The sequence below is a fragment of the Hyperolius riggenbachi genome, chromosome 10, assembly GCF_040937935.1.
Source record: "Hyperolius riggenbachi isolate aHypRig1 chromosome 10, aHypRig1.pri, whole genome shotgun sequence".
Classification (NCBI taxonomy): Eukaryota; Metazoa; Chordata; class Amphibia; order Anura; family Hyperoliidae; genus Hyperolius; species Hyperolius riggenbachi.
This window is the reverse complement of record NC_090655.1, coordinates 125,762,304-125,777,108: the sequence shown is the minus strand read 5'-3', so window position 1 is coordinate 125,777,108 and position 14,805 is coordinate 125,762,304. Positions and strand designations below refer to the sequence as shown.

At 39.5% G+C, this 14,805-nt stretch overlaps 1 protein-coding gene across 4 annotated transcripts in view; it reads right to left on the bottom strand.

Annotated features, from left to right (window-relative positions):
* Positions 1–14,805, bottom strand: part of LOC137535995 (PH and SEC7 domain-containing protein 1-like) — a 492,113-nt gene that overhangs the window by 260,928 nt on the left and 216,380 nt on the right. For 3 of the 4 annotated variants that reach the window (XR_011024492.1, XM_068257916.1, XM_068257917.1), the window contains exons 6-8: positions 13,498–13,698; positions 9,478–9,558; positions 1,522–1,634 (exon numbers count right to left, since the gene is read on the bottom strand). Coding sequence is in view for 3 of the 4 variants with exons in the window: in XM_068257916.1 (XP_068114017.1) it covers positions 1,522–1,634; positions 9,478–9,558; positions 13,498–13,698 (395 nt within the window). In the remaining variant the exon portion in view is untranslated. The remainder of the gene's footprint in view (positions 1–1,521; positions 1,635–9,477; positions 9,559–13,497; positions 13,699–14,805) is intronic. The other variant, XM_068257918.1, reaches the window with a different exon arrangement.

The following is a 14,805-nucleotide window of genomic DNA, read 5'->3' as shown; positions in this document are numbered from 1 at the left end:
TCAAAGCTTAGAGATCCACCCCAACCTCCTGTTTTTAAATCCTACATTTAGAACATTGGTTACATTGGTGCAGGTTGCAACTTTTTTTTTTCACATTGTTTTGGACCATATATTGGTGTCTCTTTCATAAATGCTGCAAACTGCATTTTACGTTGTTTTTTTTAATTTAAGATCTCTTTCAAAGAGGAAATTTAACCCAGAATTGAACTCCATCCCAATCAGTAGCTCATACCACCATCCCAATCAGTAGCCAATACCCACTTTCTCCTGTGAAATCTTTACCTTTTCTCAAATAAATCATCAGGGACATCTGCATGGCTGATATTGTGGTGAAACCCCTCCCACAGGGTGATGTCAGGGCCGCCTGTGAACCTTGTTGCATTGAGGAAAACCACGTCTATTTTCAACTAAAAAGCAGGCAGTGTTAGAATATATATATAATGGTCGTTGATTTCTTTTTCCTTGACCTGCAGGCTCAGGGTGGATCAAACAACATGAATGAATTACACCGCAATTATAATTTATTGATCCATTTTTGATTTTTTGTTTTACTTCTCAATTTGCAATGTATTGATTTATTCCCCCCCCCCCCCCCCCCCCCATTACTATATTTTGGTACAGTTCCCCTTTTAAGCTTCCATTACTCAGTGAAAGTCCAGCCAGCATTTGTCACTACTGTATGTATGAGACTGCTCTGTGTGCTGTCAGCTCTCCACTGTATACCTTGGATTTACTATCTTATGCTGGGAATACACATTTCTTTTTTGCCTTCGTTTAAACCTTCGTTTCGATTGTGCCTTTTGTCCTTTCCGATCCCGAAATAATCGATCGTACGGTTAATATCACCACCCACGGTTTGGTTTTTTTTTCGATTCTGATGGTTTCGTTTTTCCAATGATCGAAGGCTGCAAAGAAACGAAACGTAGTACAGGGACGGACGGCATAAACAAATATATAATCGATCTGAACAGCCATCAAGCCTACCAATGGCTCGATTAGATGGATAAAGAGAGATAATATCAAACATGTTCGATCACTAATCGTTCGTTTTTGGGGTCTATTAATCGAAACTATAATGAGATTATGACTATTTTCACATACGTTTTCAACACTCGATTCGTTTACCGAACGAATCGAAGGCTAAAACGAAGGCAAAAACGAAATGTGTATTCCCAGCATTAGATGACTGGAATGGTCATCTGAATCTCAGGTGCCCTCACTTTAATGGTCACCATCCAGAATCCACAGAAGCAACATAAGGTGTGTTTTCTGATACACATCTTTACAGGTTGTCCATCCTAGCAGGTTTTTTTTTGGTGTGTGGTGGTGGTGGTGGTGGTGGTGGTGGCGGAGGGATGGCACAGTGTTATTCGGCTGTTTGGTTGCACTACTGGAGAAGTTAGTGGATTTGATATTTTAAAGTAGAAGGCCATGGTATTGTCAGCATCACACCTGAAAACCTACTTAAAAAAGTGATTCTATGTCGATGGAAATCATGGGAGCAATTCAATGGGCACTGACCTTCAGATGAAACACTGTTTGTGTTGCACTGATGATAACGCTGGGAAAAATGGGCCAAAATCCTCTCCCTTTCCTGTGTCTCTCCCATCAGAGCCAACTCTTTCAAAAACATCCTAGGGAGAAAAATGCATACATCATACCACTTCATCATCATAGCATTTTGCAGGATTACGATATGTTAAGGGCCCACAACGAAGGAGATGACTGTGATAACCATCTGCACTGTACAATGTAATTTCTTTTTAAAGAAGCATTTTTCAATAAGAGGCACATTTATCTAGCACATGTGAAATTATATTTATACATTCTATTTCATGTTTCTCTCAGGAGAACTCTCCTATCAATTTACATTTAGTTTGAAAAAAATAAAATAAAATCAGTTTATGGTATTAATCACCTGCTAATATTTCATTACTTGTTTGGCTTTTACTCTATTTTACATACAGAGACTGCACCATGCGTAATGACCCTTCACACTAAATCCCATTTTAGGCAGACTTCCCAAAAATACAAGCTTTGGAGCTGCAGTTATATTTTGTGCACAGGATTGGCTTAGTTGTTACAGGAGGAGTGCTGTTCATCAAATGAGCGGCAAGATAGTACACAGTTTACAAAAAAGTGTGCAGGTTCCTTAATTTTCCAGAAGACTGCAATGGACTAATAAATTATGCGCCATACATAAATATTGCAGTCCTCAACCTGCCTGTTGACCAATCCAGCCAACCATAGCAGAAATAACTGACTACACAAATCTTTTGCCCCAAAGGAGAAGTATTTTGGCAAAATTCAGCTGGATTACCTAAAGCAGATACCCAAAAAAATATGATTGGGTTGCTTTGCCATTATGTCAAGAAGAAGATTCTGGAAAGACGGCATAGCTAAGTGATGCCCACTTAGCAGCCTTGGATAAAGGTGGTCACTAAGGCTCCCCTATACCAAATCACACTTAGGAAATGAGACATCGCACCAAGAAATCTCTCAAAATATGGGGTGACTGGCTAGTATTGTATGCCTCTGATATTCTTAAATTATAGCTGATTATCAGGACAAAATAATCGGTTACTGAACTACTGGGTATGACTTCAACCTGTCTATGTAGATGTTTGTGGGATTTGAGGAAAGGCACAAATTTTCCCTCTCCCTTGCCTCCATTCATTCCTTCTCTTAATTTCCTTTTGAACTCCTACTAATTACTTCTCTTGCTTTTTTTGCTCCACTTTTAAGGTTTGAGTTTTCAGAGAAAATGGGGTGAAATTTGTTATATTTGTTATGAGATATACAGTACAGTACTTAATAAATATATTTCTAACATTAGTATAGTGCTTCTGTCAGACTCAAAATGCTTGAAAGCTGCAGTTACTAAGGGTAGCCCATAACCCCACCCACTGCAGTGTTAGGGAGTCTTACCAAAGGACTCCTTACTGAATACTGTATATAATGGCTTACTGAACAGGAAGCGCTGAGATTCTAGTCTTGGTCTCCTATGTCAGAGGCGGTACCCTTAACCAGTACACTATCCAGTCATTTATTTAAATGTGACTGGTTCCTAGGCCAGTTCATGATCTGTTTTATTACAGACCAGGATTTCAAATCTCTTTCTGTCATGATCTGAAATTCACTTCAACTGATTATATAATACCGGTATTATTTTAATAACAGTAATTTCCGGTGCTAGATTGTTGAGCAATTTTTTATGTTGAGTTGATTCAATTAAAATTATTTGTTAAAAGACAAAAAACAACAACAAAAAAGTATGTGAACTGAGGCTAACATTATCATATTGCTCAGTTTCAAGAACACAGTTTCTGTTCAAATATTATTTATATAGAAATGGATGGCAGGGAGTCCAATGGAAAATTTCAGCTGGACATGACCTCGTTGGAATACCAAGAGTGCTGTTCCCTTAGCCAAGTCAACTGTACCCTCTTGCTATGCTCCAGAAGGGAGCTAAATTATGTGGCACACAACAGGCTGGAGTTCAGACTGCACATGTACACAAGTGAAGTACAAAGTATCCTATATAATAAAACCTAACTGTCCCTGCATCATCCTCCTGTCCCTGTTTTTTGGCTACTGCGCATGTGTAGCCTTTGGGACAGGAGGGGGACAGGGGGGCGGGCAGCTGTTGGTACGCGCGGTGGGGAGCATGGCTGGGCGTGCATGCGACATGAAACGTAGCTATGCGCCCTGGGGTCGTGTCACAGCCCTAGCGCACGTTATATAACGGGAGGTTTAAATAACTAGTTATAATTATAATGATGTATTTACATTGCACTGACATCTTCAATAGCACTTTAGAGTACATAGTCATGCCACCAACTGTCCTTCAGAGTTGCTCTAAATGTAATCACCATCATAACTGTAGCCCAATGTCCCCATCATACAGTGGTCTAAGGCAAATTTTGGGTGAAATAAATTAACTTTGCTAGTCTGTTTTTAGGACGTGAGGTGAGGTTTTCAGAAATAATCACAGAATATAATAATATAATAATAATACAGAAATAATTTTCTGTACAAAAAAATATGTATGAGGTTCCAATGTTTCATTTTAGTGGTCTTACTATTAGGTACAGACTTTGAAAACTGTTGTCAGAAGTATTGGATGCACTGTAGCAACAAGCAGCATTAATTATACAAAAAAGTTTTCTCAAACCTTCGCATACTGTGACATCGCAAACTATATATCTAAAAAAACTGCAAACAATGCAGCTATACATCGTTTTCCAAAAACTTTTTTCATGGTCCAGTCAATTACAGAAAACCAAAATCTGAAAATTCTAAGCACTCTGGATAAGGGGATCCCTTATCTATATATAGAGTGGAACAGATACATGCATAGAATACTGATGATGTTGCAAAATCTCATTGTAATTCATCTTCTCCCAAAGAGCCGGCACTACGGTATTGCTGGATATGATGGCAGCATTTTGTGGACTGCAGATATTTCATAAATATTCATTACAGCCATTAAAATATTTATAGAGAATGGGAATATATTTGTACCGTTAAATAAACATGATTTATATAACTGAAAACATTTCTTAATAAGTAGGAATAAAATGACAAAACATAGTTTTGAAATAGAGGTCACGCATGTCTAGCCTTGTTATATTTATACTAGTGAGGGACTGGCTGGGATTTTAACACGTTCTTTAATATTTATCATAAGCTGATGAAGCTACTGCTTCCCTTCTCAGGGTGCTGAGAATGGGCATTGGAATTTCAGTTTATTTCCACTCAATAAATGATCTTCTGATTAGAACAATAGCAAGATGTCAGAAGCTTGTTGAGGGAGTAAAAGGTGATACAACCCACTTTAAACTAATCGCATTTCTGAAAATTAGATGTGACTTTCTGTTTTACTTAATAACCTTCCAAACTTCACCTTAGTTAGGTGCAATAATAATGTGATGAATTCCATGAAGTCTAGTCAAAAATCTAAATGCTAGAATGGTATAGATGTGGTCGAAAAGCATATGTTATCTAAAAATAATAATAAAGAGTAAAAGTTTACATCACATAGAACACTTCAAGACTGCAGCACAGTCATAGTATGTATTATTGTAAGATTAGTAAGTAGGCACACCATCAGTAAGACTGGGTGCTTGATACAGCAGTATAGGCCATACAACGGGTATAGATAGCTGCAGAAGATATCAGCACACCATCTTTTTAGATAATGGCGCACTTTTTATTGTGCTCAGGTTCCACAAGTCAACAATTGTCAGACTTCTTGCAAGAACCTGAGCACAATAAAAAAAAGTGTGCTATTATCTGAAAAGTTGGTATGCTAATATCTTCCGCAACTATCTTTCCCAATTCTGCTAATTTTGGCAATTGGATCTTTAGCTATTGCTCTATGCCAGAATCCATACATTAAGGGATTGGAAGTGACACAAACTCAACCTCTTCGACAATTTACTCCTATATGCTACGTTCCTTGGGTATACATTCTTGAACTTCTCTCCAAGAGAAACACTCGTTCTCCGCTGTCGAGTAATTCAGAAACATGCAAATTAGACACTGGTTGGTCTCCTTGTTTTGCAATCATTTAGAATTTTAATCCTCTTTAATGCCGTTTGAAAACATTTGCTTAGCTTCTCTCTTTGTTCAGGGACAAATCTCTGAAATATATCAAATGCTTACTGATACACAGTCTGGTTTCCGGAAGGTATGCATCCAGTGATAGGAGAAAGGCCTATCAGGTACTAAGAGCGAAGATGATTGGGAGGAGATATGGAAAATAATACCACAGATTTCTATTGCCTTTGTCACAGTAGAATCTGCTTAAAAGATACTGCTCAGAGGGTACTGGGTAAACATTGCTAGCTCTACTGGAGACATGTGCTTTCGAGGATGTGTACAAAAAGGTGATATTTAACATATTTTCTAAGAGTTGTCCAAAACTGTCTTGTTTTTAGTTTCATATCTCTGTCATAATCTATTATCTTTTGGGGACTGTCATCTCTAGAGATACGGTATTTGGCTTGCAACACAGGCCTATGACCTTGACAAAAAAAACAAAAAACTCTTTTTCGTTAATCATCTCATGATAGCTGAGAAAAAATCAATTTCCAGAGCCTAGAGGAAGCCCCTCGTCCACTTTGAGGAAGTCAAAGTTAGGATAAACAAATTCATGGTGCAAGAAAAAATGGCTAGTGCCTCAGCAGATAAAATTGTTTAAGAAAACTTGGAAATCTTGTAGGACTTTTCTCACAATTAAGTGTTAGTATAGGGTGGAGGTCTCTGGGTTGGCATGAGGGTCAGACGGGGAGAAACCTAATATTTCTGAGCTTCCCTCTCTCTCTTTCTTTCTCTTTTATTTATGTTTTTAATATCGCTTCTTTCTAGATTTATAGAAAAAAAATTATTGTAATGAGAGTATTGCATCTCTTCGGTAAAAGAAGTTAGAAATGACCAGGAGACATATTTTGTAATCTAGACCTGACTGGTTCAAAGAAACACAGTTACTATCACAGGGAAGAGAATTAAATTCACCATGGATTAAGGGGTCTACACTCCTGTTTCTAAGAATGTTGATTTTTATCTGTTTTTAATTGCTATTATGATAACTGTAATGGGTGTATGGTCCTTAAACTAACCAACTGTTCATTTTGCATTATGTACTTTTCTTACAAAATGGTTTAAAAAAATCTTTGAAAGTATGAAAGTCACGCACTAAAATAGAAAAAATAGAACCTGTTAATTGATGAAATATTGGAAGTATAAGAGTTGAGCACATTATCAGGCAGGTGCCAAGAAGGAACATAACTTCTAGTCTCGTAATTAGTGTCGATGTTCAAATCCAGGTTTCCGTATTCGAAAACCCGAATTATGCTGAACTTCCGCATCAAAGCTAGTGGAGAGGGTCTTGGGGAGGTAACTCACTTGTGGTTCATGCCACGCTTCATGAGGCTCCGATGCCTTTTCCTTCCAGCTTGGAAGAAGTAAACATCTGAGTTATGTGAAGTACGATTTAGAACACTACACCATGACTCTTTCCGCTTGTAATGGTGCTGAACTGCTGAGTATGGTGTTATTTGGGTTTTTTTAATAAGGAAACCTGGATTCAAACACCAACACTAGTGGTAATTTCCAGTTCACCAATACAGGTTTCATGGTCAAAACCAATTTTAGAGGACCCACTGAACCACAATCTAATAAACACAAGGGTAAAATCCCTATGCACGTGAGGACCTAATAAAAAGTTACACTGGTGCAAAACTTTGCACTAACCGTACAGATCACCAAACCAATGTAATTCCACCTTGGTGTTAATCGCTTGGTCCATTTTCAAGTAAAACACTTATGGTCATTTTTTTTGTAAGGTGGTTCAATTGGTCATTCCCCTATCAATTTCTTCGTGAGAGACCCATTGAGTGATTTTTAGATGGTTTTAATCTGTAGTATTGAATTACGGAAATTTAATTTATAATTCACTAATCATTATCATAAATTATCAATTGTGTGGTGGTGCAGCTGGTTTATGAACTTCTTGTAGATGTTTTACAATTAGACAATTGTTTCTGCAACAGTGCACACCCTTAATTAGGCATTTTATGTGCTGATATGTACAATTATATTCCATTTTGAAGTTGTATACAAATTTGCATTATCCTGCATCAACTCGAATCATTCAACATATGATTTGCATCTCATTGACCATCCCCAATCATCACAGTCGGGAATAAAATCAGCTCAGTGAAGATGCCGTGAGATGTGCAAAGTAAAGTATGCACTTTTGCCTAGACTTTCTAGAAACTGTTGTTTCTAAACATTCCCCTTTTATTGCTTTGATTTATCGATCTTTGGTTAGTGGAAATGTAAATTAACTTATTTTTTGTAGGTTTTACACAGGGCCGGGCCGAGGTAGAGGCAAGAGAGGCTCCAGCCTCAGGGCGCAGTGTAGGAGGGGGCGCACAATTCACTCAGCTTTCATTCCACTATTGTGTTTGAAGCAGAGAAATAAGAAAAAGGGATACATGGCAGAGACTGCAAGCCAGATAACTAGAGATTAAGCTGTTGGGGGCCCTGGGGCGCCTCTTAGTCTAAAAGCAATCAGTGTGTGACGGCTGGAGTGGGAGGGATGGAGGGGCGCACTTTGGTGTTTCAGCCTTGGGCGCTGGAGGACCTTGTCCTGGCTCTGGTTTTACATGTTGACTGTGACTAATACCAAAACTGGCATTCGTTACAGCTGTGCAGTCAAACATTTCCAGTGCCTGAGCAGTCCTGCATGGATGATGGGAGGGGACATTTCAGATGCGTACTAGCACCTAATACCACTCAGTGTTCATAGAAAGAAAGCAGAGACACCAAGTAATAGTGTGCCCAGTCTGGCTTTCCAGCATCATTGTAAAGGTCCATTCCAGGGAGTGCTATTACAAAGAATGAAGGAAATAATGAAAATCCCCCATGAAGAGATGGACCAGTCCAAAACCGGTCAGATTTGTCAGATTAGTACTAGCTACTGTAAGTCATAGCTACATAGGTAAAATAAATTTACAACACAATACAGACTGGTAGGTATATAGCCCCCCCCCCCACATACACACAAACACATACACACACTAATAGAATGTGGTAAAGACTAGGACTATAGTAGAGGCATTTGATTGTGAGATTCTCTGAGGTACAGATAGAAACATTAATTATTCTATGTACTCTGTAAAGAACTGCAGACAATGTTAGCATAATATAAATACATAATAATATTGTACATTACTGGATTTTATTATTGCGCTTTATACATAGATGAGAATACGAAAATGACCTGCTTCACACATTTTTAACAAATACCGTAGTGTAGCAGTAATTGTGGCTATAAGCTTTGTGTATATCAAATCGTGAGTAGCCAATTAGGCCAAATTTGCAAAGCCAGATTTGTCAGGTGTTACTTGGTTTGATGCACACATAAAATTCTCTATAAAGTGTAGAATATCAATATGACAGATATTTGGGGCTTGATTCACAAAAGGGTGCTAACTTAGTTAGCACGCCTAAAAGCCCCTTTAGGACGCGCAAAGTTTTGCATTCTAAGGTAGCGCGCACAAAGTTTAGAGCTGTCACATCGGGTGAGACTATAACGTCGCACCGGGTACCCCTAAAACGTTGCACCTTGTGAACCCGAAACCTCGCACTGTGTGACGTTTCCGGTGCAGCCGGTGCGGCATTTTAAGTGCACCCGGTGCGTTATAGTCGCAACACAAACGTTTTGCGCGCACCGCACAGAGCTAAACTTTGCGCGCGATTAACAAAAGCTTTGGGCGTGCTAACTGCTAAGCACCCTAGTTAGCACACCCAAAGCTTTTAGACATGCTAAATGAGTTAGCACCCTTTTGTGAATCGAGCCCTTTGAAAGCTGTAATAATATTTCAGAAGGCATGATAAAGACTTGTACTAGCATCAGTATTTTGCATTTGACTTCTTAAAGTCATAATAAACGTCAAATAGACCAACCTGAGGGCTTGATCCAGAGTCATTCCGGTGAAGACAAAAAACTTTAAATACTCTTCTGCGACCATCTTACTGAACTCATTGCTGTAAATAAACAATAAAATGATTACTGGCCTTTTGGTCACAGGATAAGATGAGGCACAATACAATTATACACAAGTCTAACATGAGGTGTACCGAGTTGTCAAAAAGTGTCTTAAAGCAAAATAATACAGTGATATGAGTGCTCTACTGACAAAAACAGCAAGCACATCATTTCAAAAATAGGGAAACATTTGAAAAAACTCTCTGCCTATTTAGGGCAATATAATTTCCGTTGCTTGACTTTTCTTGACTCTTTGTACTTCATACTATATCACAACACATTTAGGCATGTAGAATTTAGATAGTACATATATCACTGGTTATAAGTTTTGACTCAACAGGATATTGGTGATTAAGTTATCTTAGCTATGCAACACAATTCTCTCTAACAGCTTTATCATGTCTCTCCCTGTTTGAATAGAAACTAACATCCTGCCCTCTAACCTCAACCTTCTTCCTTAAGGTTAAAGTCCAACTGAATCCAAAACTGATATAGTTAAATTCTGAAAAATATTTAGTGTAAACTATAAGCCTTAACAATTAAACTCTCTTCTTGATGCTTAGACAAACAATCTCTCTGATGCATGATAAACACCCTTCCTAATGGCTAACCTAAACCTCCTGCTTTATCTTAACCAACAACTGAAGCCCAACATTCAACTTCTAGCCATTCCTGGTAAAGTTACCTACCCAACTTCCCTTAAACAGTTAAAGTGAACCTCCGGACTAAAAATCTACTCAGCAGAACTGAAAAGGCTTGGTGTTTCTTTAACAGTTTCACAGCATCAGAACTTTGTTTTTCTTACCAAAGCATCATTTTTAGCTGCATTTTTAGCTAAGCTCCACTCATCTAAGAAAACGGCCCGGGCTTTTCTTCCCTGATGCTGTGCAAAGCATGATGGTATTTCCTATGTTATTCACATTGCCTAGCAACTGGGAGGGATGATTAGCACACAGGACAGTTGGAACTGTGTCTCATGCTCCCTGTCACCTCCTTTCAACCAAAAAGATGTCTGCCCTCATGAAATCAAACATTTGCCTGTTCTTTTAAAACAGGGTGGGTAAGAGATTATATTACCTATCTATTTTAATTAACATAACTAATGTAACTTAATGACAGTATGTTTGTTTAGGCTGGAGTTCCTCTTTTAACAATGCTCACTGTCAGGAATATATTGGGGTGCTTATGATGTAAGGATAACAGGAACATATTCTTTCATTTTTCTGCCGTGTTCCATATAGGTCGGCTAGAAGGGAGCTGTGGCCATTGATTGCTTGGGGCAAGGAAGTGGGTATTGTCTTGACCATAGGAAATGCTTTGAGTTTCTGCTAATGGGATTATCTGCCTGGCTTTTTGAACTCAGGAGACGGCCCATTGTCTCAATACACAAAGCAAGCCTAGGCAGGAAAAGTCTAACACATGTCAACTTGTGGTGAAGAAACCCTATTTCACTGTGAGGAAATTAAATTATTGGAGGAAGTCTTTTCATGTATGTGGGCTATAGTACATTTTTTGTGGATGTTAGATCTCTAGAAATCCAATTATGACTGAGGATGTAATTAAAACCTAGTTCCTCCCCTCCCCAAGGAAGTTGCAGCCTCCAGGCGTAGCTCAGAGTATAAAAAGCAGAGGCAGATGCCTAGTGACTATCTGCTCTTGGAGTTAGCGCATAGCTAGAGTTGATCTTGACTTCTGGTCGAACAAGCGGCATGCTCCTGCCGACAACGTTGAGACCTTCAAGTTGGTAACGTTTTTAATCCCCATTTTTATTTTTACGCAAATATCCGTGTGTGTTATCTTTGTAACTTTTATCTTGTAACTATTTTTACTTTGTTTTTTGTAATCTTTTGTATATATTAAGTTCTGCATTGTTCTATGTTTTTCTGGAATATTAAATTATTATTTAATAAGCTTGACTTCTGCCGTACTAAACTAACACTCATAGCCTAAAGGAGACTGAAGTGTAACCGTGTATAAGTTCATGCCTAATTGTACGCTTGAGCAACACTACCGTATGAAATTGTAATTGCATTGTGTGTGGGGGCGTTTGTCATACGTTGGCCTAAGCACGCAGCTGACCCAATGTACGAACAACGCCAGTGCGAGTAGCGACAGCAGAGTGGCTAACAGTATCGTTCGGAACGACTGTTAGTGGGTCTTTGCTTCACGACAGTGTAAGATTGCAACTGTGTGTGTGTGTGGGTGCGTGGCGTTCCCGTATTTGGCCTAAGCGCAAAGCTGACCCAAATACGAAAACGCGGAGTGCGCGCTGAGGACTCGACAGCAGAGTGGAAGTGTCTAGCGAACCGCTAGTGGTGGCAGTGAGAGGTGTTCTGAGGGGTCCCAGCCTTGTTTTAGCTTGACTAAGGCTGCTTCCCCTCTCAGTCTGGTCAAACCCGCAGTCGGGAACCGTATATGCAGGCGTGCCGCGGGCCGGTTCCTGACACTCACTTTTAGGGGTGCATATCAATTCAGCGCTGCTCAGTTTGGCACAGTGAGAGCCGAATGACAGCTCTCACTGCTGCTGCTAAACTCCGAGGCGGCGTTAAATACTATTCCCCCTCCATGTTGTCGCAACTCGAGGGAGATGTAATTCGGGGTCTGGCAGCCGCCAGAACCCGGAATTACCGCTATGCACCCCGAGCAGCATGGCATTGCTGCTATGGGGCGCCCAGTTTCGGCGCTTGGCTCTTAGAGCCGCGCGCCGAAATCAGCTGATCCGCACTTTTAGTTGTCTTTATCTTCACTATCGGGAGCCAATCCACTGCCGATCTGCTGATGTTTTTGGCTACACCTTAGCTAGGCACTACCACCTACTGAATCTGTCACCTGTCTACTAATCTTATTAGAGCTGTGGCCATGATACTGAAGACTGCAGTGCAGAAGCCAGGCATTGAGCCAGTTTATATTTGCTTAAATTAACTGATTTGTAGTAAATGCACCTTCACAATGTGCTATGTTTTCCAGAAGAAATAGGAGTTTTAAATGTGAGTAAGGATGCAAATTTCAACTGACTTGAAAGTGAGCCAATTAAATCTAGCAGCCACTGGTTAATTAACCATCTGTCATTTGTCTGGCTCAGTTTCAAAGCAGTGGAAGTGTCAGCTGAGTTTACTTGAATTTAAAGGAAACTAGAATGAGAGGAATATGGAGGCCTCCAGATGCATTCCCTTTTAAACAATACCAGTTACCTGTCTATCCTGCTGATCCTCTACCTCTAAAATACTTTAAGCCATAGACCATGTACAAGCATATGCAGATCAAACGTTTCTTAGATTCTTGTCAGATTTGACAAGATTAGCCATGTGCTTGTTACTGGTGTTATGCAAACACTACTGCATCCAAATAGATCATCAGGATCTGCCAGGCAACTGGAATTGTTTAAAAAGAAATAAATATAGCAGCATCCATAACCTCCTCACTTCAGTTGTCATTTAAAGTTCTATTTTCTGTAACAATCTGCCCAATGAGTCCATATTTCTAAAATTTCTTCTCAGTGCCAGCTCTATAATGTCTGACCAGTAGAGAATGCCCTGAAGATTCAGTAGTGGAGGCATGAGGATTGCTAGGTTCTAAAAAAAGATCTCAGGCACCAAACTTCATTCCAGTAAAAATGACCCAAACTTCAACAGGACTTAGCTTCCAGAGACAACACTGGTACATCCAGACAGGAGTTCTAAAGGTCTGTTGTTTGGACAGCACCATCCCACAGATACATACTTCTCTTGTATGGAATCTTCAGAATGGCAGATGTTTATTGTGATATTGGATGTACTTGGAAAACATATGTTTGCATGCAACTTGTAAATGTTAACATGAAGACGTGGAGAACTGCTGAAGGAGGACACTGGAGCGGATCAGAGATGAAGTCGAGGTATCACCACATGACAGATACTGTGTAACAGATCTTTGGTATATATAGTTCTTACAATACCCACACGTACTTCTTCCCTAGGTGCCTTGCTACATCAGCTTTCTTGAACCCATCCAGATTGTACAATCTCTTGGCCAATCGTTTGGCTGCTTCCTGATCTGCTTTATGCCCGTTGGACAGGGTGTCTGTACTTCCTAATGCCAAGCGCTCAGTGCTGTCCATCTCGGATTCAAAATCTGATGCCATGTTTCCAAGTGGTGGTTCACTATAGAAGGAACAAATAGGATAAAGGCAGAGAAACAAATACTTAATATGTACATTACAAAGTGTAGTGTCAATGGCAAGGCACAAGTAAAAATGATACATAATAAAAAAAATTAAAGTAGGGTACTTATTCAAGGTTAAAGTTTGCTTCTTAGTTTATTAAGACATCAAAATAACTCTAAGTAACACGTATATACTGCCTAATCAGGAGTTTTTAATTGCTTTACAAATAAATTCATATGTACATTTTTCAGTTCCTATGTAATTGCTTTCATGTGTACAATTCATCCAAATTGTGGCATAAGGAACATTTGCTGGGATCCAGGAGCAGGCAAGCCAGATTTGTCTCAGATGGTCACTGCTAGGTTTGTGTCCATTCCAGCCTGTGACCATTAAACACACTTAAGTCAAATAATGGAGCTCAACAAGGAGATGTAGAGTGGTGAGAGTAGAAATCATTGGGAAGCTGTGCTGCATTTTGCAATATCTCTATCAAAAACACTGATTGTATCGCATGGAGTTCCTTCCATACAGGAAGTGACATCAATAGCTGTAAGACACTGCACAAGAGTTACTGATTTTTCAACAGTCTGTGCATCCATATGCATAGTCCAGCAAATTCTCTTACGAGCTCTGCAACAGAGCATCTTTAAAATGTTAGTATAGTAATACCCAAGTGTGGTAGAAAGGTTTTCAAATGAAGATTGTATATGAACAATAATGCAATATAAATGCATTTCATGTTTCAGATCTGTATATTTAAATGTTGAAAAGTTAATATTATGTAGCTTACTATCCTATATAATAAAACCTAAGCGTCCCTGCATCATCCTGTCCCTGTGTCCGTGCGTTTGCGCTACTGTGCATGTGCAGCAAGGAAAGCAGTTGGGACAGGAGGACGGGGCCAGGGAGCTGGGCGGACGAGTGCGCGGGGGAAGGGGCCAGGGGGTGCATCGGTGTGGCAGACCTAGGCCCATTTTTAAATGCATAATTCATTAAGGCCTCATTCCCACACATTTTAATCAGAAGTACATTTGGGGGTGGTGGGAGACTATGCATCTGCATCTCTGCATCTATGCATTACATTTTCCTATGAAACCCATTGGTT